The sequence below is a fragment of the Vulpes vulpes genome, unplaced genomic scaffold, assembly GCF_048418805.1.
Source record: "Vulpes vulpes isolate BD-2025 unplaced genomic scaffold, VulVul3 u000000690, whole genome shotgun sequence".
Lineage (NCBI taxonomy): Eukaryota > Metazoa > Chordata > Mammalia > Carnivora > Canidae > Vulpes > Vulpes vulpes.
In genome coordinates, this window is record NW_027325818.1 from 629,053 (window position 1) to 656,384 (window position 27,332).

Here is a 27,332-nt window from a genome sequence, read left to right on the forward strand (position 1 = left end):
CTCTGGCTGCAGAGTGGACAATGATTGGAGGGGGCAAGAGTGGAAGCAGGGAGCCCAAAGGGAGAGAGAGAGACAGGGTACCAGGGAGGGAGTTATCAGTGGAGGGTGGAGGTGGGAGGAGGGAATGCAGTGCAGGGTGGGGCCAAGCCTGCATCCCTGGGTGAGGGCAGGGCCTCTTTCCCCCTCCTCCTCCTCAGAGGAGGAAAGCCAGCTCTCCCTCACCTTTGTCTTCCCAAGGGTCTGCCTGGTGACTGTGAGAAAGGCAACCTGTCCAAAGACTCCCCCAGACTCCTCACTCCTTTTCAAGACTGCCCCTGAGGAGGCTGCTAGAAAGTCCCTCCTTATCCACAGGCTCCAGCTCCACCGCCTGAGCCCCCTCTGACCCATCTACTCCCATCCTGCTGTGACAGCTCTTCAAAGGTCTGAAGACCAAAGACCACTTTCCTGTGATTTCTTCTCTATGCCAAACAGCATGTGGTCCTCACCGTATTTTGCTCTTGGTCCTATCACTATACTTGTCAAGTTCCTTTAGCTCATAGACTCCTCTTGAGCACATTCTTGCCACGAAGGACCACCTAGAACCCCAGAGACACAGCATGATCTCACATACTGCCCTGCCAGCTACCTCGGCAGCCGGGACTGGAGCCTCCGGTCCATTTGCAAGGGCAGGCGACTGGACCGCAGCATCACCTCCCCTGTCCAGGCTCATCCTCTCTGCCCAAGCCAGAGAGGGGAGCTGGTGTGCCTCAGGACTCTGAATGTTATTCCACCCTAATGCCAGGAGATTTGGCTGGAACTGGGGTGAGAAAGCTCTGGGTCCCTCACTAGTAACCTGTGTGAAAGGAGGACCAGTGTTAAGATAGGCATCTCTTTCCTGCCCCTCCCTGCCCCTATTCTTTGGTATTGAAAAAAAATTAGCATTTCAGCAAGAGTCCAGGAAGGGGTAAAACCCCAAGATTGACCTATGGCATTTTCCCCTTCTAAATGAGCAGAAAGTACATGAAGTCAATTTATAGAAAATAAGCTATATGGTATTTCTTACACCTTACACACACACACACACACACACACACACACACACACACACACTAACAGCTCCTTGGTCGCTTTTATATCCCTTTAGAATCCCAGATTATCAGGGTTCGGATGTGATCACATCCACCCTCTCTTCCTCCAGAGCCACCCAAATCTGAATTCCTTTTATAGCACCTCAGCCAAGTGGTCGTGCTGCCCCTCTTTGCATACCTCCAGTACTAAGTGAACCCACAGACGGCTGGGGCTGCTGAGCATGAGACCCTTCTCCCCCAATGACTCACCTCCCCGGCTCCAGAAGAGGGTGACAGACTCGGCTCTCTCCATCCTAGAGGTGTGGATGACCAAGGTGCCACATCCAGTAAATCCTCATGTGAGGAAGTGTGTTATGGGCCTGCACTGCAGGCAGGGGGCCGAGGGGTCCTGCACTGCTCCAAGCCCCGTCCCCAGGCTCCTCTGTAGGTACCCAGGGACTCCTCCAGAACTCTGTTTCCCTGCACCCCAGCTAAGTCAGTTTGGCCCCATTGGTCATATGCTCTGGTGCCTGTGCAGGGGTCCCTGGGTTGCACTGCCCAGGGAAAGCAACGCTGGATTCAACAAGTAAGGTTCCTCTCTCTACTTTCCTACTTCTTCTGCCCCCACCACCCACCCCCAGCCACACTGCTTCAGTGGGTCCCGTCCCAGCAGACCAGCGAGGGGTGCTGTCTTTCTCAGCCAAAGGCCCGAGTCAGAGCCCCACAGAGGGCTGACCTCCAGTTCAGCCCAGCCGCTGTCCTGCAGTGAGGGGAAGTGAGCAGGAACTGGCTGTCTGAGTCAGCGCCCCTGGTCTATTGTCACTGTGTGGGCCCCTTCCTTCCCAGAGGAGAGACGTGCACAGAGATAGGCCTTGTTTTTTGCAAGTCTCTCTTGCACACACACACACTTTCTCTCCTGGCCCAGACCGAGCCCGTGCACCACAGTTGAATGCAGTTCAATACAGTTTCCCCACCTCTTGGTGAGTGCCTACTCTGGCAGAGGATCACGCCTACAGCATGTAGAGGTCACCTCCCAGCATCCTCACTACAGGTGCAGGTACTAATGATGGTAGTCCCAGTAACAGGGAGAGAGCTGAGGCTCAGAGAGGGAAAGAAGCTTTTCCAATGTCCAACAGCCAGAGATTAGTGAGATCCAGCGTCGAGTCCTGCTCTCCATGGCATCAGGTGGAGAACCCTGCTGGCCTTCTTCACCACTTCTCCCACCTCCATTTTGCCAGCACACTGCAGATTCTAGCAATAGCAGATTCTATTTCCCAGGGCACAAAACATGAGGGAATCATTGGCTCGAAAACACTTAAAGCATATCTTGTTCAGGGGCGCCTGGGGGGCTCAGTCAGTTGAAGGTCCAACTCTTGATTTTGGCTTGGGTCATGATCTCAGGGGTTTTGGAGCCTGCTTGGGGTTCTCTCTCTTCTTCTCCCTTTCCCCTCTCCTGCTGCTCTCTTTCTGTCTTTCTCATTCTAAAAAAACAAAAACAAAAACAAAACAACAACAACAAAAAACCTATCCTGTTCAAAATTGTCTCTGTGTGTTTAGAAGAATAAGGACCCAGGAAACAGGTCACCTGTGCCAGAAGCTCATTACAAAGGGACTCCATGACCCTACTGTCAAAATGAACACAGGTAGATAAACCACACCTCGTCTTGGTCACCAATTATCTTCTAATCAGAAGGGAGGCATCCTGGGTTCTTGCTGCCAGGGTGAAAAGAGATGTCGCTGGAACTTTGTTCTCCTTTTCATTTTTAAAGAAGATTTTATTTACTCAATTGAAGAGAGAGAGAGAGAGAGAGAGAGAGAGAGAGAGAGAGAGAACAAGCAGAGGAACAGCAGAGGGAGCGGGAGAGAGAGAGAAGCAGGATCCCCACCGAGCAGGGAGCCTGATATGGGGCTTGATCCCAGGATTCTGAGATCATGACCTGAGCCAAAGGCAAAGGCTTCACAGACTGAGCCACCCAGGCACCCTTCTCTTTCTCATTTTTGCCAGAGATGCAGAGAGGGAAGTAGCTTGAAGGAAGGAGTCAGGGCTTCTCTTAGGGGAAACACTTTGTTGCTTCAAGGGCGCTGAGCGTCTCCAGTGATGATAAGACTCTCAACTCCTCAAGGGCAGGGGCAGGGCTGGGTCTCCTGAGGCCCCATCTTCAGAACCCATTTGCATGGCTTGTTACAAAAAGCCATCTAAAAAGATGAGTAAGGGAAGCCCGGGTGGCTTAGCGGTTTAGCGCCGCCTTCAGCCGGGGGTGTGATCCTGGAGACCTGGGATCGAGTCCCGCGTTGGGATCCCTGCATGGAGCCTGCTTCTCCCTCTGCCTGTGTCTCTGCCTCTCTCTCTCTCTCTCTCTCTCTCTCTCTCTCTCTCATGAATAAATAAATAAATCATAAAAAAAAAGATGAGTGAAACTCCCAGATGAGGAGAACGCATTGTGTTCCCAGAGTTGGGAGAGGGTGAGTTTCTAGAAGCAAGGACCGCTGATGTTGTCATCTGCATTCAAGGATTTAAGTAGGCTGAGGCCCAAGCAGTGAATGTTCTGCTGTGTCAACCCTGAAAGGGTAACCTTGGCAAGGCTGGCTTCCTGAAGGCCAACCCACAGCAGGTTAAGGAGGGAAGTGGGAAGGAAGTGGAGACACCTCTCCGGAAGTCTGGTTGTAGTTAGGAAAGAGATAGGGCCATAACTGGAGGGTGAGGCAGAGCTGGGAGGTAGCTGTTTGTCAGGATGGGAGAGATGCTGTGTGTGTGTATGTGTGTGTGTGAGAGAGAGAGTGTGTGTTTAAGATTTTACTTATTTATTCGTGAGAGACACACAGAGAGAGGCAGAGGGAAAAGCAGGCTCCCTGCAGGGAGCTCAACACAAGACTCGATCCCAGGACCCTAGGATCATGACCTGAGCTGAAGGCAGACGCTTAACCACTGAGCCACTCAGGTACCCTGATGCTGTGTGTTTTTAAGTCGAGGAGCTTCTCCCAAACTGCTGTTCACCCTGCCCTCTGCATTCTCCACAGGCTGGACTTCATCTCAGACCAACTGAATCTGGATTTCTCAGGTGGGAAGCCCAGACATTGACAGTATTTGCAATCTCTCTGGGTTGAGAATCATCTGCTAATTCTTAGTTGAGACTGAAGTCCAGTCTTAACCCAGAGAGTGGGTGGAGGGCCAAGGGGGCCCGACTGTCTTAGCTTCCTCTTGTTGGCAGATTAGCATTCAGCTAAGAAGACAGACTTGGAAGCCCTACTGCCCAGGCTCAAATCTCAGTCTCCTCCTGCGTGCCCTGGGCAAGTTACTTAATCCCCCTGGGGCCTCAATTTCTGATCAATATATTTGTTATAGAATTTGCAGTTTTTAATTCAAATAGCTCCTTTAGGAGATAATAGAAGTACTTATTTACTATATAGTATACTATAAGGTGGTTGTGTGGATCGAATGAGTTAATATCTGCAAAGTGCTTAGAATGTGGGCACCTGGGTGGCTCAGTGGTTGAGTGTCTGTCTTTGACTCAGGTCATGATCCCGGGGTCCTGGGATTGAGTCCCACATCGGGCTTCCCATCAGAAGCCTGCTTCTCCTTCTGTCAATGTCTCTGCCTCTCTCTCTCTCTGTGTCTCTAATAAATAAATAAAATCTTTTTTAAAAAGTGCTTAGAATGCTGCTTGGTTTGGAAGAGGCTAAGCTGTGGCTGGCCTGTATCTTCTAGTATTCCTCCTGAACCTGCTGGACCTCCACCTAAGTCTCAGGAGGGCATTCCTTCAGAAACATCGTTGGTCTTATTCTCAGCTTGGTCTCCAATTGGCTATCATCCCTGGGCTCACCTCACACAGGCCTGAATGTGTCATCAACCTCAGCAGTCACTTCTCATCTGGCCCCCTCTGGGCTGGAGCTGGCTGCTTTTGCTGCAGTAGGAGCCACCATCATGCATGGCCAGGGCCATGTCTGGGATGGCAAGAGTCTATAGCTTAGAGTCTTGCCTGGTATTTGTCTTTTGTTCCCCTGACTCAGGTTTTTGAGCTCTTTTTGGTGGAGTCAGGGCAAACTGTTGTCCTGGGTGGTAAGGGGTGGGGAATGGTTGGTGTGTGTCAGTTTCCATAACACAGATCTCATGTATGAGGGGTTGGAGGCCTGGCAATGGTAGGAATGGGGGCTATCTTCATCCTAAGAGCCAGCGCTGTGACCTTGGGCTCTGTGACCACCAAATTAGATCTCAACTTTTCCAGTTTTGCTCTTTACTCTGAGCAGACAGCTCCCATCCCCCAAGCCAGGCTCTGTAGCACCCAGACAATAGGAGGGAGCTGGTAACAGAACCAAAGGCTGGGGCAGATGTCCAGGAAGATAGTCATGGTGTGGGGGTGGAGATACCCAAGTGTATGGAAAGGGATAAGGTGGAAGCATCAGTGTTTGTCAATAAAAGCCAAGGCAGAAGTGTAAGGAGCTAAGTTACGGAAGCCAGAAATCCCAGAAATCCAGTCCCTGAAGCAGGAGCAAGGCCCCAGGCTGCTGGGTGGGTCAGAATATTTCAAAGGAGCAGTGTGCTAGAGATGGTATGTGCCTTTTATCCATTATGTGGCACAGAAGAGGGCCATATCTTCTCTGAGGCAAGCTTAAGACCGCAGCACCTGCCTGACCCCCAAGCCTACAAAGTTCACAAGAGGAATTCATAGAGGTGGCTCTGTGCCACCATCTCCAATGCCAGAAAGTAGACTCAAAGAACACACTCCACCCAGATGACAGGGAGCGATTGAGAGCCTTATCCTACTCCCAGGATCCCCCCAACCCTCCATCTGTGCTCTCAGAGAATTTGACAGGAGATTGACTTTTTAAATAGGAAATCTGCTATTGAGAGAGATGAAGGTTTCATCAAAGACCATTTACCCCACAGGTATGCAGATGGCATTTAAGAGGCTGCCTTAGCTCAGCTTGTTTGGAAGTACTGCCGGGGGTGATGTGGCGCTGACCTGTCAGTGTACAGGACTCCTTACCAGGAACATCTCTCCTTGTTATCTCAAACATCACTTTTGCTTCTTCTCAATGTCAGAGTCTTGTCTGGTTTCTCTCAGCTTGATAATGGTCATATGGACATGGCCATGTGGCACAGGGCATCTCCACCATGCAATGGGGAAATCCCAGAGGACATGGGGACCACTCCTGGGCAGTGGTGACAGTGGTGTGGTGGGGGGAGAGCAGCTGGACTGTGTGGCCCACATTAATCACTGGTGACCTTGGGCATATCACCTTACCTCTTAGGTCTGTAAAATGAAAGTTGTGTGGGAGATGAGTGGTTTCTTTTTTTTTTTTTTTAAAGATTTTATTTATTTATTCATGAAAGACACAAAGAGAGAGAGGCAGAGACAGGCAGAGAGAGAAGCAGGCTCCATGCAGGGAGCCCGATGTGGGACTGGATCCTGGGACTCCAGGATCACGCCCTGGGCTGAAGGCAGGCGCTAAACCGCTGAGCCACCCAGGCTGCCCAGATGAGTGGTTTCCAAATACACATCTCACCTTTATTAAGATACCTGGGTCCCACCATGCTAGGCAAAAAGTCTGTCTTTCCCACAGAAGATTTTTCAATGCTGACAGGCAAAAATAATAATATATACACACTGTGCTCCCCCAAGACTCCCTCCACACCCCTCTCCACACTCGTTGAGAAACCCTTGATTTGGTGATCCCTAAAGATCCTTCTTACTCTCACAGTATTTTGTAAAGATTTATTTATTTGAAAGAGAGAGAGAGAGAGAGAGAGCGAGCAGGGGGAGGGACAAAGGAAGAGAGAATCTTAAGCAGACTCCCTGCTGAGCATGGAACCCAATACTGGGCTCAAGCTCACAACCCATGAGATCATGACCTGAGCCAAAACCAAGAGTTGGATGCTTGACCAACTGAGCCACCTAGGCACCCCACTACTCTGACAGTTGCAAGCAGTAATAAAGGCAGCAGACCCATGCTCTTTGCTCACTACATGCCAGAACCTCATTTCATTCTCACAACCATGCAGGCACTACTAATTCCACCAGACCAAGGAGGTAATGGGCATCCCGAGAGCTTAGGTTACTTGCCTGAAGGGGTACAGCTAGTACGCCAAGTCTGGCTGAGAGTCAGAGCAGCTGAAAAAGTCTTCGTCATGTTCTTTATCAATTATTCTAATCTTCTCTCCATGAAGTTTAAGCATTTTAGAGGAAGGGGAAAGCCCATGATATTTTACCAATTATTCCCCAACCCTAGCTAAAACCAGAAAGCTTGACTGGCTTAATCAAATTTCAGTGACATCCAGTGCTCAGAGAAGACAAGACCTTGCAGCACAGGCCAACCTAACTCTGCTGTCAACTGATGCGGGACAGTGGCAAACAGTGCCTAATGCTTTTGTCTCAAAGTATTTGTATATATGCCAGGAGAAGGCTTTACACCAGGAAGCATTTCCCACCACACAAAGCCCTGTGAAACATCCTCCATCCAGTAAGGGGTGATGGCTATTATTAGTATCCTTACATTCCAGATGAAGAAAAGGAGGGTACCAGGGGTGAAATAAACTCTATCCCCCCTCCAAAACTCAAAAGTAAAGCTCAGAGCTTGGATTTAAACCTGAGGCTGCCCACACTAAATCCACACATCTCCCCATTTCCTGTAGCTGCTTCTTTCCGTAAAAAGAGGCCTTTGCTCTTGGAGTGATGTCTTTCAAGTGTGTTTGCTGGCTCAGAGAAATGATATGATTTGGTTTCTTCAGCCTGACAGAATGATTTGCTAGTGCAATTGTTCTATATGTTAATGGTTTTTATTTTTCTCTGCACAAATGATGTTATAACAACATTAGTGGAAATCTAAGGGAAAGAATAACTCACCAACAGGCCTTCCACTCACAATAAATCAAGGTTTGCTTTTTCCACAATTCCCTTCCTGTCCTTGCTCGTGTGCAGACATACTTTTACAGGGTTTATAAAGTTCAGCACAGATACAATTTTGTACTGTGCTTTTTTGCATGGAACCCTCATCATAAGCATTGTCCATGTTGCCCAACTGTCCTTCTAATAGCTCTTTATGGCTCTATCCTACCTCAGTGAGGTGGGATGCATCAGATTTATGTAGGCATTTCACTGTTATTCTGCCCTTAGGTTGGCCATTGCATTTTTTTTTTTTTTTGCCATTGCACTTTTTATACCCACTTTTTGCTTCCCTTCCAGTTCTGTCCCAGGAAGTGTGTGTGGCTATCATGATTGGTCCCAAGCACCAGAGCTCATGCTTCCACCCCCAACATGTCTCTTGGTTGTGGGAGGTGAGGAGCACCAGGAAATATTTTGTTTGGTGGCCTAGAGTTTCAACTTCTTCCATACCACCTTCCAATGGGATCCTTTATTTTTTTTAAAGATTTTATTTATTTATTCATGAGAGAAACACACAAAGAGAGGCAGAGACACAGGCAGAGGAAGAAGCAGGCTCCACGCAGGGAGCCCGACATGGGATTCGATCCCAGGTGTCCAGGATCAAGCCCTGTGCTGAAGGGTGACGCTAAACCATTGAGCCACCCAGGCTGTCCCAATGGGATCCTTTAAAAATATATTTTATCCACTTATTCATGAGAGACACACAGAGAGAGAAGCAGAGACATAGGCAGAGGGAGAAGCAGGCTCCCTACAGGGAGCCTGATGTGGGACTCAATCCCAGAATCCCGTGATCATGACCTGAGCCAAAGACAGACGCTCAGTCACAGAGCCACTGAAGCATCCCTCCAATGGGCTCCTTAAGTCAGGTTAGGAAATAGGTCTTTGGGAAGAAGGCCCCCAGGGGCATAGAGGCCACCTGACTCTCTCAGAAGCCCTTACCCTTTTTAGCATCCATCACACTGAAATCAAGTATTGTGAGAATTTGAGAGGCTTATGAATATGAAAGGGCTGGGTCTACTACGAAAACACCTCACAAATGCAATTAGATGACTTCTGCATTTTGTTTAGGTACAGTGAAGATAAAAGTGGACTCATTTTCATCTTGGAGCCCAGACCACCTTGTTCACAGCACAGATATGGCTGCTCGGGTTAGGGGTGATCAGAAAGCAGCATGATACCAATTCTGTCTGCATCCAAAGCCCCCTCAACACCGGGTAGGCTTAAATTCAAGAATACTCCACTCTCTTGCTAGATCAGTAATCCTCAGCTCCAGTTTCTGGACCCAATACAGAGCCTCCAATGAGTTTAATTATTCTCACAACACAAACGTGCCATCAAATAGAGATATGGTGGGGGACTTCTACCAGGCTGGAGATTGCAGTCCTTGTTGCTATAGAGATTGGCTAGTCCTGCCAGAACAGAACCGCAGAACCTTCATTTCACCACACCTGCTCTTCAGGGTTACTAATTCCTGCCATAGTGGCAAAGATGCCGAGAAGCACATGGCAATAGGAACAAGTGTGACAGTCAGAAAGACTTGGGCTACAATACTGGCTCTATGACTTCCTTGTCATCAGACCCTGAGGCAGCCCTCCCCCTGAGTCACAATTTTCTCATCTGTAAAATGGCATCAACAACCCCTGTGTGGAGGTTCTTCTGAGGGTTATGTTAAAGTTGTGGATGAAAGATGCTGGTGTACTATAGGTGTGCGATATTGCTTCCTTTTCCCTTCTATGTGGGATAGAGGTTCAAATAGATGGTGCCTATATGCCCAGCTCTGCACATGCTGTGTAGTTAGGGTGGCACTAGCAATCTGTCTCCCCCTACCCCATCCAGATTCATAAGCCAACAGGGCTATAACTCAATCAAGAGATAGAAAAGGGTGTGGAATTTGGTGGGAAATCAATTCCAACTCATAAGCTTGGCAGACAAGGTTTTCCAGTGTCAAAGCAACCTATGCTTCCACAAGCTGTGGCCATCCCAGTGCTACGTCCACCTGCACCCCACCTGCTTTGCAGCTGCATTGCTCAGCCTGGCCACTCCCCATGGTCCTCCAAACATGCCGGGCTCACTACTGGTTCCATTCTTAGGGAAGACCCATGGTGTTCCCCCATTTGCAATCATAATCACTCTTCTTTCATTTGAAAAGCAATTTCAACTTTCTAAAAGTTTTTCTAGCTATCTCACACTACATCTTCTCAATCACCCTTGGGGGGTGGGCGGGCTTGTGTTGGCCTAAGGATCTCCTTTAAGAATGAATAGGTTTTTAAAAAGATTTATTTATTTATTTGAGAGACAGAGCATGAGCAAGGGGGAGAGGGGCAGAGGGAGAGGGAGGATCTCGAGCAGGTTCCATGCTGAGTGTGGAGCAAACAAACATGGGGCTTGATATCACGACCCTTAGATCATGACCTGGACTGAAATCAAGTTGGCCACTTAACTGACTGAGCCACCCAGGTGCCTCAAATTAATAGCCTTTTATAGCTGAAGGATGAAGGTAGCAGAAGTGAATGAATTGCCTAAGATCACTCTGCTGGTTCACAGGTAAGAGAGATCAGAACTCAAGCCTTCTGAGGCCTGGTCAACAGCTCTTTCCCACCCTTTGATAAATAAGTTTTAGCTCTCATCTTTGAGAAACTCACATTTTGGTAGGGGAGATAAGCATGTCACAACAACCATAAAAATGACAACCCAATCTGAAAAGGCTACATACCAGGTAATTCCAACTATATGACATTGTGGCAAAAGCAAAAACCAGGGAGACAATAAAAAGATCAGTGGTTGCTGGAGTTTGGGGGTGGGTAGGGGAAGGATGACTACTTGGAACACAGATGCTCAGGGCAGTAAAAATACTCTGTATGATACCATAATGATGGGTACATGTCATCATACATTTGTCCAAACCCACAGAATATGCAACACCAAGAATGAACTGTAATGTGAACTAGGGGTTTTGGGTAATAATGATGTGTCAATATAGATTTATCAATTATAACAAATGTCCCACTCTGGTGGGAGTTGTTGACCATGGGGGAGGCTGTGTGTGTGTGAGAGGGGCTGGGGGTATATAGGAAATCTCTATGCTTTCTCAATTTTTATGAACCTAAACTGCTCTTAAAAAAAATAAAGTCTTAATTTTAAAAAAAAGACAAATGAAAAACACATTGAAAAGACATTGCCAGCAATGATAGAATTATGTACAAGTACCAAATTAGTACAGAGGATGAAAGAATAAACTGTTAATAAATTTTGTATGGAAGAAAGAGATCAGTCAGGGAAGGCTTCAGAGAAGAGGAGACACTCAGTCCGAGCTTTCAAGGATGAATAGGAAATTGCCAAGAGAAGATGGAGGCTTGAAGGGGGCATTCCAGGCCAAAGATAGTGCGTTTGTGAAAGCATGGAAGTTGAATGAGCATGGTGTATTGGAAAACCAAAAGTCATTCAAGATGGCTAGATCATCAAGGAAGTAACAGGAAGTAAGGCTGGAGAAGTAGGTGTGTCCGATCATGGAAAGTCTTCATGTCGTGCTAAGGAACATACACTTTACCCTAGAAACAGGTGCTTCCCAAACTTAAGGCAATTTTCAACTTTTTCCATTTCCATGCACCACCGGTAATACTATTTACTATTTACTTAACTATTTTATTTTAAAAGACTCACTTTAGAACATTTAATCTTGCCCCAATAAAAAATATATGAGAAACCATGGGTTGGATTTGCTAGTTATATATTTTTTTCTGATACACATTAAAATATATGCAGAATTCTGAAAGGTAAAAGAAAAAAGTTTTCTCTAGATCATGTACAAATGATCCCCTGGACCACCTGGGACAAGTGGGGCACACATTGGGAGCAATCCTGACCTCCCTCCCCCAAATTAGCAAAGCTTGGGTTCATAGCATGAGAGTGCAGGGTCAGATCACTCTGGTGGCTTGTTGCACTAGGCATGGTCAGGAGAAGGGCAAAGGTGGAGCCCAGTTCTGGAACAGGCAAGAAGTAACAAAGGTCTGGACTCACACTAACAGTGGATAAGAGGAGAGGCTGCCAGGTCTCAGAGGAAGACTCAACAGTAAACACTTGTTGAATGAATGGATGGATGGGTGGGTGGGTGGATGGATGGATGAGTGAAAATTTTAATTGTGAGGGAAGGGAGAGAGAAGAGCAGACATTGACTCTAGTTTTGAGTTTGGGTTACTGGAGAGATGGTAGTATCACCAAGAGAAAATGGATGAGAGAAAGGGGAGCCTCTTTGCAAGGGTGAAGGGTAGTGCGAAGTGTGCTTAGCTGACTGTGAGGTCCTTGTGGAACATTCAGGTAGAGATAGAGCAGTTAAATGTTAGTTTAATTGGGGAATAGAGATGTGAAGGCTAAGCCTATGGAAGTCTGTAGATGTGTCCTTTACTGCCAAAGGAGAGGGTATAGAGTGAGAGTAGATGCAGGCCTGAGTCAGAGCTCTGAAGAAAGGACATTTGCAGATAAGGGGCAATGGAAGAGGTGCTTTCTTCTTCCGTAAGGATCTTCCAGGTGACCTTAGGATAGACCTACCTCCTGTGGTTGGGCCTCACCTCCTCCCTTAGACCACCAGATGTTTCCTGTGCTTATCTCCTGGGCAGCCAGGGCCGAGAGGCAAACCAGTCCTTTCTCTAGTTAGCCCAGTGGGACTAAGTGTTCAACCAAGGCTTCTGGGACTGCCTAAGGATGATGAGTGAGCAGGTGCAGTGCTGGGGAAAGGCAGGGTGCAGGAGGTGAAGTGGGTCAGGAGGTGGAGTGGGAAAGAGAGGGAGAAGTAGTCCTGAGGCCACTTCCTCATGCTGCCAGAAGCTGGTCTAGCAGCTACTGCTTCTAGGATGACCCCAGACTGGAGCTGGCATTGGAGATGTAGAACGATTTCTAAGAAATGAAATAGCAGCTTGTAAGTGTCCCGAGCTGTAGTGCCAGCACTTATGAGGAAAGTGATCCTCAAGCTCCTGTACTGGGCTGCAGAGTATCTCCACTTAACACCTGTGGGTCCTGAGCCTCCAGCTCTGTGGCAGAGAAGCAGGATGCTATGAGGTGGTGGCTGGGCCATTCACCTAATGGTGGGTTCAGAAGAGTATGTCCCCAGAAGATTCCAAAGACACTTCAGTGTCCAGAATACCTGCTGTTAGCTGGGGCCCCACAGGGGCCCAAATTAAGCCCACCTAGGAGGTCAAATCAAGCCCAGCTCTGTCAGGTGGACCCCAGTGACAGTCACCATGCCTGGAGCACATTCCAAGTTGTTTTCCTGTAGCTTCCTTTGCTCCGACACCCTGCGAGACCCCCGTTCTAGGGCTGCTTCTAGAACTGGCTGGCCCTGGACAACTCCCTGTAGCCCCTGGGCCAGCTGAGTCCCCAGGAAAAGGCAGAGACAACCCTCTGGTCCTGAACTTAGCAGGCTTTTGGCAAGACACCAATCTGTGTGTTGCTTTCTTATGGTAAACTTGAGTGAAACTTGGCAAAAACTTTCCTTTCCTTCCCATTGGCCTGATTGGTGGATGCTGGCCTCCCAAATGGGTACAGAGAGAACCAGGGGCTTCTTCTGTGAGGAGGGACAATGAGAAGGGAGACAAGGGGGTACTATCAAGATGGATGGAGGAGGGCAGGGAAGGTACCCCTGGCCCTAGTGCATGTGGCCTGATCAGAGGTAGCAGTGGAAGATGCTTCCTAAGTGGCCGAGGATTAGGCAGGAGGGAAAACAGTTGTTGTTGGTGGTGGTGGTGGAGTGGATGGGACAAGAGTAGTTTCATCCACATTGCTCTTGCACTGCTTGGGAAGGTGAGCTAGGAAAAGTTGTCTCCAGATTCTGTCTCCCTGATTTCCATACTGTCAGCATCCAGGGAGAGGCTGTTGCGGGGGAACTATGCCAGCACCCTTGAGTTCATGTCTGGAGAAGGCCAAGTGATGGCACAGGGCATGCCCAGGGTAGGAGGGCAACTGGCTCAAGGCTGGCATGTGTTCCTCTCACCCATGCAGTGAGGAAAGCTCTCCTCCAGGGCTGGGGCAGGAGGCGGGGGCAGGGCATTACACAGCAAGAAACTGATTTGTCTGGATCATTCTATGCATGCAGCATATGAGGTAGAGCCAGGAGAGGTGTAGGTGTACAGTGCAAGATTGGAGGGGGGCTGCTGGGGGAGATGAGGGTTTGAATAACAAAGGAGTCTCCCTAAAGGATAAGCCATGCATGGTTTCAGGTCTCTGCCTACTGGATCCAGACAGAAAGCACAGTCCTAGCAATAAACTTCACATTGCTCACTTCCCTGATGGTCCAGCCACCCTTCAGAGGCTACATGGGGTTGCTGGCAAAGAGGCTGGCCCCTGCCAGCTCAGGGAGCTCTGACTTATGCAATTCAGGCTGATGCAGGAGCAGCGGAGCTGGGAGTTCACCCACATCTCCATCGGATTCTCCCCGCCCCCTGCCAGCCCCTGCAAGTCACGCCAAGGGTCAGGGGTCCCATGCGGCTGCAGCTGGGGAGGCCCTGGCTGTAGGAGCCCCAGAAAAAGGAGGGAAAGGAAGAGAGTACCTGTTGCTGAATGCATCCTGCTTTGGCGCTTACTCCTTGGTTGCTTGTGGTGAGAGTTGCCCATCATTCTGTTCTGGACAGGCAGCCGCTCGGTGGCTGCCTCCTCCTCCTCCTCCTCCTCCTCCTCCTCCTCCTTCTCCTCCTCCTCCCCCTCCTCCTCCTCTTCCTCTGCCTGTGCTCCTCCCCAGATGCTTACATCACCTCAGCTTTGCTTCTCACACACATGGCTCATCCAAATCCCACTTGTGCCCCTGGCACACGATTGTCCAGAACTGACCCTCTCACTTGGACTAGAGCTTGCTAGGAGCTTCTCTCAGCCTCTCTCTCTCTCTCTCTCTCTCTCTCTCTCTCCCTCCCTTCCTCCCTCCCTCCTTCCCTCCCCCTTCCTCAGTCTCTCTCTCCCCCCCTCCCTCTTGCTTAGTGCTCTACTCAGGTCGAGCAGCGCAGTTTCCAGGAGAACTCTAGCGAGCCCTGAGCATGGCCCCCGCCCCATCTGCCTCCGCAGCCAGGGCGAGCACAGGCACCCTCAGGGACCCAACTCGCCCGCCCTCACAGTCCCTGGCTGCTTCTGCTCTCAGAGCTGTCATTTCTGCTGCCGCTCCTCGCTCATCTGCAGAAGCTTGCAGGAGCGAGGGGCCAATAACAGAGCCTAATCCGGGAGTGTGACAGGGACCAGTGAAGGAATGTGCTACCCAGGAATTCCAAGTGATACAGCTCCCTGCTCCACTGGGGGACGGATCCAGTTCTGTAAATGACAGCTGCCAACAGACTCTGGGCTCGGGTCCTGACAGACCTGGGGGAAATTTGGGCAGAGCACGAGGCTGCCAGGCTGTAGGCTTGGAGCAAACACAGTCAGATGCCTCTCGCATGCCTGCTGTGGCCACCAGGTATACCTGCCTCCTCGTCAGACACACTTGAAGCCTCACTCTGTTCTCCCCTCCCTTGCCTGCTTTGCCTTCCCAGGGGGAGGGCCAAGCTGCAGCCCAGAGATTCACTGCCTGGAACTGGGACCTTCGGCAGCCAATAAGAGGGCTCCTTCCATGAGTGCCACTGTAATTCCCACACACACACCCTCTCCCTCCTACCCCCTCTCCAAACACATGCAGCTGCTCACTGCAAGTGCTGCAGCCCTGTGGGATAAGTGACACGGGGCAGGTTGTGCTGACTCAGCTGCTCACTCCAGCCCTAACAGCCTGGCGGCGAGGAAGCGCCATGGTTCCTGGAATCAATGGTGCTGGAGCTAGGCAGCCTTGAGTGACTTCACTTAACTTAGTGGAGTTGTGGGACTGTCCAACCTGATGTCATTGGATTCATGCTCACAGAGACAGAAGACCTGTCTGTCATAGTCATGGCCACAGAGCACTGTGAGTACAGGGTTGGCTAGAGCCTTGGCCTAGCAGACTTGGAGCACTGCGCCACCCAGATAGCAGAGCCTTCTAACTTTGGGGCACGAGGTCTACAGTGGGATCCATCTGTCCACCTGTCCATTCATCCATCCATCCATCCATCCAATCACCCACCTACCTACCCACCAAATCATTGCCATTCTTTCAAGTTCTCGGGGATCTACTCTGGCCAGGTGGGCCTTATGCTAGGTGTTGGGTACACATATGTTGTGAGTCACCATCTACAAGGGCTAACTGACAGACACATCCACAGAGTGTAACAGTACCATAGGATCACTGCTATACCAGGAAAAAGATCCACATGTGGGAGCACCAAGAAAAGCTTCTTCAGTTTGGAAGAGTTGGAGGACACCCACCTAGAGGAAGTTATACTTGGACTGGGTTATGAAGGATGAAGAAGAGTTGGCCAGACCCAGAAAGAGAAAGGACATGCTGTTAAATATTTGGAATACTAGGATGCCCTGGGTGGCTCATTTGGTGAAATGGCTGCCTTGGGCTCAGCCACCAGATCCCAGGACCTGGCCCCGTGTTGGGCTCCCAGCTCAGCAGGGAATCTGCTTCTCCCTCTCCCTCTGTCCTTCCCCCTGCTGGTGCTCTCACTAGCTCTCTCTCAAATAAATAAATAAAATCTTAAAAAATAAAATTCTGGAATATTCCCCCTGCTAGAAACCCTTCCTGCCAGGCCCCCAACCATCAAGGATCTCTCAGTTTTCTTCAACAATTCCACACACATCACTGAAGCTTCACCCCTGTGCCAGAATGAGACTACAGAGGGAGGTAGACACTGACTTCAAGGCTCCCCAGCCTAGTTGGAGAGACATAATTTACAGAAAAGTCACAGGATGGTATGATCTTTGCTTAGGCCTTGTAGCTCACTGTGGAATGTGGCAGGAGGCCTCCAAGGAGACCTCCTGGAGGCCAAAAAAGAGGGCTTGGGAAACAGAGGTCCCAGAGCAAGTGTAACAGGCTAAAAGGGAAGCATCTTGGGAAAATAGATGTATGACCATGGTCATGGGAGAGGTTTATGTATGTGGTAAAAACCTTGAAGGTAAGGTTTAGGGAACATCTGGTCCCTGCCCTCTTCTCTACTTGGGGTGGGTCCTAGATGTGAGTTTTGGTAGGTTCAAGGTTGTAAACATGGCCTGAAGAGAGGGTGAAAGAGACAGAACTATGAGATCTGGAGATGGTTCTAAAAGGCACAGGCCAGGGGCACTTGAGACTTCCATTAACTAAGGGGCACCAGGCAGATACAGTAGGCACCTTGCTAAAAAGTGCTTCTCAGGGTGTCTGGGTGATACAGTCTGTTAAATAGGACTCTTGGTTTTGGCTCAGGTCCTGATCTCAGGGTCATGAGATCAAGCCCTGTGTCAGGCTCTATACTCAGTACAGAGTCTACTTAAGACTCCTTCCCCCTCTGCTCCTACCAACCCCACCCCTTTGTACTCTCTCTCTCTCTCTCAAATAAATAAATAAACCTTTATTTATTCATGAGAGACAGAGAGTGAGGCAGAGATATAGGCAGAGGGAGAAGCAGGCTCCCTGTGGGGAACCCAGTGTGGGACTCGATCCCAGGACCCTGGGGTCACAACCTGAGTCAAAGGCAGATGCTCAACTACTGAGCCACCCAGGTGCCCCAATAAATCTTTTTTAAAAAAGTGCTTCTCATCCCCTTCTCACCTTCTCTACCTACTGTTCCCATATCCTACAGCTCCTCAAGCTTCAGCTCTAACCCTATAACTCCATTAAAGCCTTCTCGCCATCCACTCTGAGTCTGCAGGGCTCACTCCCTTTCTCTGAGTACCTTCAGCCTTGGCTATCTGAGCCACTCAACTTGTCCCTAAACATAGATGTCTTGAATTTGTTAGAAATCTTCCATGGGCTCATGAACCTTCTCTACTCTTGGCAGCTTGTGAATTGCTCGAGGGACGTGTCAGAATTTGGACCCTCGAGGGTGCCCTATGCAGGGCCTGGCACAGAGGACATCTTGGTTAGTTTTTGCTGATAAATCGGTATGGACCACGCTACCCTGCCCATGCAGACCTTCTCTCATCCTCTTCCTCCTACTTCTCCTTTGCTCCCTGACAACCCCTCCAAAGCTTGGTCCTCCTGCTCCTAGCAACTCAAGATATTCTCAAAATATTCTCATTCCTTTTGACTTATCAGGGTGGACACCCAGGCTGTGTGTGGTGCAGGTGGCAGCAGTTCTAATGGATCTACTGCTGCCAGACCACTACCCGTGGAAAGGTGCTAGGGAACTCAGCTATCCCTTGTGCTGAACACTGTGCTCAGGCTTATGGGTATTATGGAGGGGGCTAGGTCCCCTGTGGTGTCTTCATGTGGACTTTGGGGGGCAAGGAAAGGGCTTCTTTTCAGCACGTGCACAAGCCGAGCCAGGCCAGAAGCAGCAGTGTTTATGCAGGGAAGAGGACCAGGCTCCTCACCTGACTTGGTGCCTTTAGACATACCTGAAGAGGGGACAGAGGAGTCTGAGGCCTGAAATCAGCGCCCCTGGTGTCCATCTCCTCGAAGTGAAAGAGTTTAAGGCTCAGTGTTGTCCCCTGATCAGCCATGCTTAGCTGTACTCAGGGCTGGAGGACGGGGTGGAAAGGGAATGAGGTGGGTGGAACTATCTCCAGACTCCTCTAACAATGGACTCCAAGAGCTAGGAAGAGAGCCAGTGTGTCACTTCAGTTGTGCTCTCACTTCTCACAATCACCTGCAATGGGCCGATGTTGGGTCCCCATCCTGCAGAGGAGAAAATGGAGCTTCGGGAGGATGGTGGTGCTGGAAAATGGCATGGTCAAGGGCGAGAACCCATGTGAGGCTGACTCCAAGTCCAGCTCTTTGTTGCTCCACTGGCCCTGTCTGCCATGATCAGCACACACTCTATCCTGGTATGGGGAGGCTCCAGGGACGAGTTCCAGAAGGAGAAGTGAATTTGAATACACAGCCCTGACTCTGACTCAAGCGGGTCCTGACATTCCAGGCAGTCCACTCAGCGCCATGTCCTGGAGAAACTTCATCCCTTTCCATCAGTCACGGCTCACTCAAGCGTCAAGTACCAGCTTTTTTTCCAAGCCCCCCAAAATGCTGTCTTCTATTCCATCTGCTTGGAAGGGTTTCTTCCCCACCTCCAGCTCTGCTCGTTAAAAGCCGTATTCATCTCTCAAGATTCAGCATCCTCCTCCATGAAGCTTTCTCAAGCCTTAGCTTGCAGCCAGGAGCACACTCTCATCCTCAAGGCTACATCCTTTCTGTGACTGGTAGGGCCATTGCCTATGCCTCCTGTCCTGCTTCCAAGCCTCTTCTGATCTTCCCAGCTGTAAACAGCCTTTCCCCTGGGTTTACTCCCACCATACAATGCAATGGTCCCTGAAGTGTGGTACACATTTTGCTAGTGGTACATGAAGTAGTGGTATGGCAGGGAATTTTACATATCTGCAGACCATCTTTTTTATGTTTAATAGTCATGTATTTATTCTAATGCCTACTCGACTCCAATAATAATTGGAGGGAAAAAAAGTGTAATTTCTTGAGTATTCAAGGCTGAATTAAATGAGTTCAAGAAAAAGAATTTGCTATCTGTAAAGTGGATTGAATTACTTATCCCTTTCTTGTCAGCTGTTGTGAGGAGGTGTGCAATGATGGCTACAAATTGCTTTGAGGAGGGCTTCTGTAGTCCTGGTCAGGCTCAACTTTCTGACCTGGGTAATGGGTATATGGGTATATTCATTTTATGATCATTCACTGATGTGTGCACTTCAAAAAAAAGATTTTACATATTTATTTGAGAGAGAGCACAAGCAGGGTGGGGGGTGGACTGGGGGCAGAGAGAGAGAGGAAGAAGCAGACTCCCAGCTGAGCAGAGAGCCCAATGTGGGGGCTCAATCCCAGGACCTTGGTATCACAACCTGAGCCCAAGGCAGACACCTAACTGACTGAGCCACCCAGGTACCCCTGTGCATTTTTTGTGTGTGCTTTTGTGTATGTGTGTGTGTGTTGATTTCTCATAAAAAGTTTATTAAAAATAAAAGCCTGACACATAGTAGACCCTCACTCAAGGTAAGTTGCATGCTTCATATATTGGACTCAAGGACCCACTAGAAGGGTGTTGATGCCTCTGACATCCAAGGAAGGGTGGGTTTAGATGTATAGAAAGTAGGTTTAGGGAGGGCAGTAGGCTATGGAATTGTGATTTGAGGCACGTTTTCTTCTTTAGCTCCTGTCCCGGTAAGAAAGCCAGAGAGCCTTCTGAGAGCCTGTGCTGATGAGTAGCAGGCCAAGACCAAGAGGGTGGAACCAGCCAAGACTTGGATCATAAACAAGCATACATCCCAGAGGATAAGCAGAGAGGCCAGCAAAAGGGACAGAGGGCTGGCCTGATGCTTTATGACCTTGGGCAGGTCCTGGGCCTCTCTGAGCCCCATTTCGTTTCCACCTGGGCAGTTAAATACATAGACCTAATTGCTCCTTAAGGGTCCTCTCACCTCAGATGCTCAAAGGGCTGTCCTAGGCTTTGACCTTAGTCAACAAGTTTGTTTTCAAATAATCTGAACACCCAAACTGTTCAAGGTTGCCGATGATTACAAGAATGAGGGACTCCAGCTGCTGCCTTCAGAGGGCTTCCAGGTCTGTTTTTCTTATATACTTCCTGCCTGGGGCTAGATGAGCACCACGGTTCACAGTAGGAGGGTCTCTGAGAGACTTTCAAAGGAAACCATAGCCAGGGTTGGAAATACACATGCCTCCAAAGGTCAGGAAGTGGAGCGGGACATTTGTGAAGTAGGCTGGGGGAAGCAATAAGGAGTGTCAGAGAACTGGAGCATTCATGCTGCCCACCTTCCCCATAGCCCCCACTGACCCCCAAAGCATTCATCCTCCAATCTGGGAAACTTCAATGCTGGTCAAGCTTAATCCATCTGTAGTCCACAGGCTATCAAGAGCTTGCCGCTTTGCTTCCTGTTGGCTGTGGCCACCAGTTATACTAGAGCCTATATTCCTATAGGTATATATTTCTGCATAAACACTATACATGTAATATCGCACCAATGGATTTTATAAATTATAAAACATAAAGAACTGTGTAACAAAAATACATGTGATTAGGGATTCTCATATTTCTATCCTGTACCCCAATAGATTATGCACCCAGTTTGGAGGCTGCAGGCCTTACACCCAGCTGATGGGAGAAGGACAAAAGAAGGGGACTGAGCACATGCGCTGTGCTCCGCTACCTTTCAGGACTTGTTCCCAGTGATATCATTCCCTCACTGAATAGATTTCACTGGGCCTGTTGTAGCTAGGTCCTGTGCTGGGCACTGGGAGATAGAGAGATGGACAGGACAGACAGAAGTAGTTGACAAGCCAGTCAGAAGAGCCAGACAATAACTCAAGGTGTAAATTATTGACGTAGGGCTGGTGTGATCAAAATGCTGGGGGTGGGAGAATTCACATGGTGATATGATGGTGATCGACGGGGATGAGTGTGGGGAGATAGTTTAGATCAGTGGTCTGGGAAGGTCTCCCTGAGCTAAGAACCAAAGATGTCAAGGAGCCAGCAGACGGAACAGAAGGTGCCAAGCCCACGAGGTGAGGAGAAACGATTCTGAGAAATGGAAAGAAGGCCAGTATGTCTAGGGTGGAGGAGGCCAGGGGAAAGTGGCCAATTTTATTTGAAGCACAATGGGAAATCTACTAGAGAGTTTTAAGCAAGGAAGCGATCGGATCTCATTGAAAATTTTCCAAGACCACCCTGTCTACTACAGGGACAGTGGACCAGAGGGGATTGGAGAAGAAATGGGAACGTCAGGAGGCTGTGATATTGGTTTGGGCAAGAGGCGGCAGACCAGGATGAGGCAATGGAAACAGTGAGTTCAGGCAAGCATAAGATGTGACCTTGTAACAACCCTACAATAATGCCCTTGTAAGGCTGCTATTATCTTCCCCACTGCACGTTTGAGGAAACTGAGGCCAAGTAAAGTTAAATAACTTGTCCACGATCACACGGCTTGTAAGTGATAAAAGCAGGATTCACCCAGGTCTGCCTGGTTTTCTTCCCATTCTACTTTAAATTCTAATTACATTTCCTGCTCCAGGGAATCATTCACCAGGACCATATAGGGTCTTCCTACTTCTACCCTGAAAATCGCTTGGCATCCTGAACAAAGAAAGGGGGGCTGCAGGCTGACCCAGCAATCAGCCAAGGGTCCATTCGTCCCGTTTTCCTAAACATGCTGAGTTCACCAGAGCTCTAACTAAGGGAAAAACCATTCTTTCCTTCGGAGGGGGAGTGGACAGGAGGAGGGTGGTGATGGTATATTTGGAAATAGAAAAATAAAGGCTGCCAATTTCTGCCTTCAAGGAAAGCCCAAGGGCACAGGCCAAGACAGGGGAAATGACTTGCCAAATCCCTCATAGCTCCCAAAGTTGTTCATGTGAAAAAGAAGACAGAATTGTTCCTCCCAAAGACATGAAGTCCTTTACAGAGCAGTTTGTTAGCAAAGCCTCGCATCCCTGTCACTATGCAAAGCACGCTGGAACGTTGCCATGGCAACAAGCAGCTGGATGCCTGAATTGGCTCAAGGCCTGTCTCAGCAGAGGCCCAACCTGTAGGGGCAGCTCCCAGAAAAGGGTCTGTGTTTGGGGGGGGGGGGCGGGGAGCTGGTTTTGCAGATGCTGATGAGGATCCCTGAGCTCGCTTCCAGGTTACCAGGGTCCAAAGCCTGTGTCTTCAGGAACTATTTCCTGTTGCCAGACATGCCGAATTTCCACAAACCACAGAACTCCAGGTTGGCATAACCCTGACCCTTTCCCCCAGTTCTCTTCTGGTGTGTTCCCCCACCCCACACACACCTTTCTTTTTTGTGTGGCTGGGAAAAGGAAAGAAAAGGGAAACATCCACCTGCTGTAAGACAAAACTCCCTTGTGTTACAAGAAGAAACTATAGCCCAGAGAGGGAAAGTGACAGGCTGAAAGTTGCAAGGCCTTGGCGATGCCAGAGTCAGAGCACAGCTTCCCTGACTCCATGTGTGAGTTTCACCAGTGTATACTTCTTTCCCTGGGTACTTGGGAGGGAGGAAAGTGATTCGGTATTGATGGAGGCCCTCCCAGTACATGCTGTGCTCCATTCTTCCAGCTATTCCTCATAGCTTGTCTGCACCCCAGACTTGCAAGACAACTATTATTATCCTCATTTCACATGTTAGGAAATGGAAGCTCAGATAGGTTAAGGGGTGAGCTGTGGGTCACACAGCTAGACAGAGTGGTGTTAGACTCCACCCTGGTCTTTGCACTTCACCACAGGGCCCCACGCTCCTGATCCCACATGCGCTTCACTGCCTCCAGTATGAACAAGACACACCACTGCAAGTGATTCTAGACACTGTCCCTCCCCTGCCACTTATGACAAAAGAGTGTTCTCCAGTAGATCAACAAGCTGCCAACCAGTAAAGACCAGCCACTGATGTGTTTCTCCGAGCCTCAGGTTCTGCATCATTAAAGTGAGGGTAACTCTAGTTGGAGGTTGCTGAAGGGGTGAAATGAAAATGTGTATAAGGTGGGCAGGGCGGGGCGCCTGGGTAACCCAGTAGCGGCTGCCTTTGGCTCAGGTCATGATCCCGGGGTTCTGGGATTGAGCCTCGAGTGGGCTCCCTGCCCAGGGGAAAGTTTGCTTCTCCCTCTGCCCCTCCTCCTGGCTTGTGTGCGCTCTCTCTCTCTCTCTCTCAAAAGGTAAAAAATAAAATTTAAAAAGTGGGAAGGGCAAGGTCTGGTGCACAGCAAGCACTCAATAAATGTTAGTTACTGCTAAGAGTATTCCCTTTAGGAACCAGTTCCAGTTCTGCCACGTCAATGACACCAGACCTTATTTGATGCAATTTCAGTTTCATTTCCCGGTCATCCACTCATTGCTGGCTGCCAGCACCTGGAGTTAAATTCCTTCTGCCAGAGGAGAAGAGGGCCTCAAGACAAGGTGATACCGAGCCAGTCCTCAAATAATGAAGCGATGTTTGCCAGTAAGATGAGGGTTGGAGAGAGGACATTCCAGGCAGAGGACATTAACAGCAAGAGCCTAAAGGTATGAAGGTACCTGGTGTTTGGGGACAAAGAGTGATCTAGTACAGTGAGGCAGAAGATGAGATAGTCAGGAGCAGACCACGGAGGACTTGTGTGTCAGGAGAAGGGGTGATGGATTTTATCTTGAAGGTGACAGGGAACCACGAAAGCTTTTAGGTGAGGGAGGTCAGCATGGGGGCTACAAGGTGGAAGGCTGATTCGAGAGAGGCAAACAGACTGGTCAGAGGTGGTGGGAAGGTGTGGGGTGAGAAGGGTTGAGGGCTGAGGATGAGTACCAGAGTGGGAAGGAACAGTGGAGGAGATAACCTGAAGATAGAATGGGTAGTGCGCTCTCTAAATTAAGGAGCCCTGGGAGAGGCATAGGAACAGGGAGGAGAGGAGAGAGCTCAGCTTGGCCACTGTAGGTGTGTGGTGCCTCTGGGCACATTGTCCACAAGGTCAGGGCCGAGACAGAAATGGAACAGTCCCCAGCTCTTGGAAGTCCAGCTGACCCTTGACAACGTGAGGGTGAACTTCATGGGTCTGCTTCCGCGAGGATTATTTTTGATATAGTAGAGAAGTGCAGCTGTGTTTTCTCTTCCCTGTGACTGTCTTAATGATGTTTTCTTTTCTTTATTCTAAGAACACAGTATATAATCCATATAAAATACAACATAGGCAATAACTGTTTAAGTTATCAGGAAGGCTTCTGGTCAACAGGAGGCTATGAGTTACGTTTTGGGGAAGTCAAAAGTTGTATGTGGATTTTCAGCTATGTGGGGGGTTGGTGTCCCTAACCCCCATGTTGTTCAAGAGTCAACTGTGTATGAAGAGTGGATGGGACAGTCCGGTTTGAGTGGGGAGACTGGGGAGAGAGGGAGCTCTGATGTTTAAGCTTTAGTGTCATGATTGTTTGTGTTTCTCCCCTGCCCTGCAGTGGCAGCCTTCCTGACTCACTACTCCAACATTTATGAAGATGCAGAACAGGGCACTCCTGCAACACGGTGAGCAAAGATTGCTCAGGCTGTCACGCATAGGGCCTTAGTGATCCAGGTGGGCAGCTGACACCCTTGTCTCAAAGATTTTCTGGGAGAGGGACTCATGATAATTCCAATAGGTCACACCAAATTAAGGAGCAGGCAGAGAAAGCCTTCAGGTCTCAGCAAGCTGTTGAGCTCATGGTGGCAGAAACAAGTCTTCTAAAATTCTGATTTGTGCTTGAAAGTTCAAATTTTGTCTTTGGTAACAAAACTGTGGGCTGTTTTCCTTGAAGTGACAGGCTCACTTCGTTCACTTTTGAGAAAACGCCTGCCAACTACTCAAGCCTGAATAACCATAGTTCATCGGTCCTTCTTTCAAACACAAAGGATGTTCCATGGAAAAAAGAGACCTATTGAGCTCACACCTCCAACAACTGCACAAACACTTTTCCTCCAGACAGCCCTCAGACTTCAGCAAAACAGCACAAGTGCTCTACATGTTCTTCCCATTTCGTTGCACAGATTATTTTTAAAAAGATTTTATTTATTTATTCATGACACACACACACACACACACAGAGACAGAGAGAGAGAGAGGCAGGCAGAGACACAGGCCCTGGGCTGAAGGCGGCGCTAAACCGCTGAGCCACCTGGACTGCTCAGATTATTAAAAAGACTTGAATTCAATGATCAAGATTTAATTTTAAAAATAACATTTTTTTTACTGGGTTATGAAAGCCATTCTTGGATAAAACTGGCTTTCCTGGCCCCTGAGAGTGTGTGGTGGTGAGGTACGCATTGACCAGTGGTACAGGTGGGTGCTACCACTTTTATTTACTAAGGTGCCAGTAGTTTTGCTCTGGGTGCAAACATCAACCTAGTGAAAAAGGCAAATGATGTCTTCATATTAACCTGAAAATCGCTCTGATCTTGTGCACCCCCTGAAAGGGCCTCAGTAACTCCTAGAGGTCTACGGACCACTTTTTTAAAAGTTTATTCATGAGAGACACACATAGAGAGAGAGAGAGAGGCAGAGACACAGGCAGAGGGGGAAGCAGGCTCCATGCAGGAAGCCTGATGTGGGACTCGATCCCGGGACTCCAGGATCACGCGCTGGGCTGAAGGCAGGCGCTAAACCACTGAGCCACCCAGGCATCCCCTGCAGACCATGCTTTAAGAATTGCTGGTTTAGAGGGGCTCCTGGGTGGCTCAGTGGGTGAAGTATCTGCCTTCAGCTCAGGTCCTGATCTCAGGGTCCTGGGATGGAGCCCCGCTCCGGGCTCCGGAGTAAATAAAACCCTAAGAAAAAGAACTGCTGGTTTAGAGAGATTCTTGCCCAAACCCATAGGGGCAAGTTAGGGAGGGTTTATTGTAGCATTCTTTGGGGTCACAGGGAGTTGATGAGACCAAGATGCCTGGTCTTAGAGGAGCACAGAGGTAAACTGGGGTAGGTGTGTACAGTCCCCAGAAGTTGATAAAGTAGATGTGCATGTAGCAGCATGGAGAGACCTCAAAAACAGAGTGTTGAGGGAAAAAAGATATAGAATATCATCTATGAATCAACGCCTTTTCTGTCCATTAAAAGCATGCATAAATATATTTTCAAAGGCACCTGTATTTCTGAGACACATACCAACCTACTAGAGAGAGGATGTGAGTGGGGATGAAAGATAAAAAGGAAAAATAAAATCAAACAAAAAAAAGAACATAAAGGCCCTTGCATGGATAGATGATCATGTGTAGAGCAGTATATTTAACTGTGCCCTTGAGTGCAAATAAGGACAGAGTAAATGGGAGGCAGAAAATAGTCTACTCTTTCAAGAGTACATTAGTACTCTTGAAACATTAGTGAATGTTTACATTAGTGAAAGGGGAGGGGGTATTGCTGGAGAGTTCCAGAGAAGGAAGTGGGTGAGATAAGTGCTTTTTGCCTCCCATCAGTGTAGCCAAATGTGTGCTAGCTTGGGTTACCACTGGCCTCCTGATTTCTGAAGGTCACAGAACAAGGCTCTGAAAGGTAGGGAGAGCATGGGAGGAGGTCTCCAGTTGCTGGTTCTTATTTTTTTTCTGGGAAGTAGAAGATGAAATCATTGCCTAGAGGTAGATGGGATGTAGCTGGGGCATGACGATCCAGGGAATATGTGAAGCAGCTGCCCTAGAGATTAGGGGAAAGGAAAAGTATTTCTGGGGGATCCCTGGATGGCTCAGTAGTTTAGTGCTGCCTTCGGCCCGGGGCGTGATCCTGGAGTCCTGGGATTGAGTCCCATATCAGGCTCCCTGCATGGAGCCTGCTTCTCCTTCTGCCTGTGTCTCTGCCTCTCTCTCTCTCTCTCTCTCTCTCTGTGTGTGTGTGTGTCTCTCATGAATAAATAAATAAAATCTTATTTTAAAAAAGTATTTCCAGGCAGCACTGACAGTCCATCTGGAG

At 48.9% G+C, this 27,332-nt stretch overlaps 1 protein-coding gene across 4 annotated transcripts in view; it reads right to left on the reverse strand.

The window, feature by feature from the left end:
* The window catches only part of NHSL2 (NHS like 2), a 118,559-nt gene that overhangs the window by 66,856 nt on the left and 24,371 nt on the right, over window positions 1-27,332 (reverse strand). Inside the window, exon 1 of one of the 4 annotated variants that reach the window (XM_072746335.1) lies at window positions 1,317-1,901. The exons of 1 other annotated variant lie outside the window; for it this stretch is intronic. In XM_072746335.1, the coding sequence (XP_072602436.1) occupies window positions 1,317-1,359 (43 nt within the window). In that variant the 5' untranslated portion in view covers window positions 1,360-1,901. Of the gene's footprint in view, window positions 1-1,316; window positions 1,902-27,332 lie in introns of those variants that run through there. 2 more of the 4 variants (XM_072746336.1, XM_072746340.1) reach the window with 2 other exon arrangements.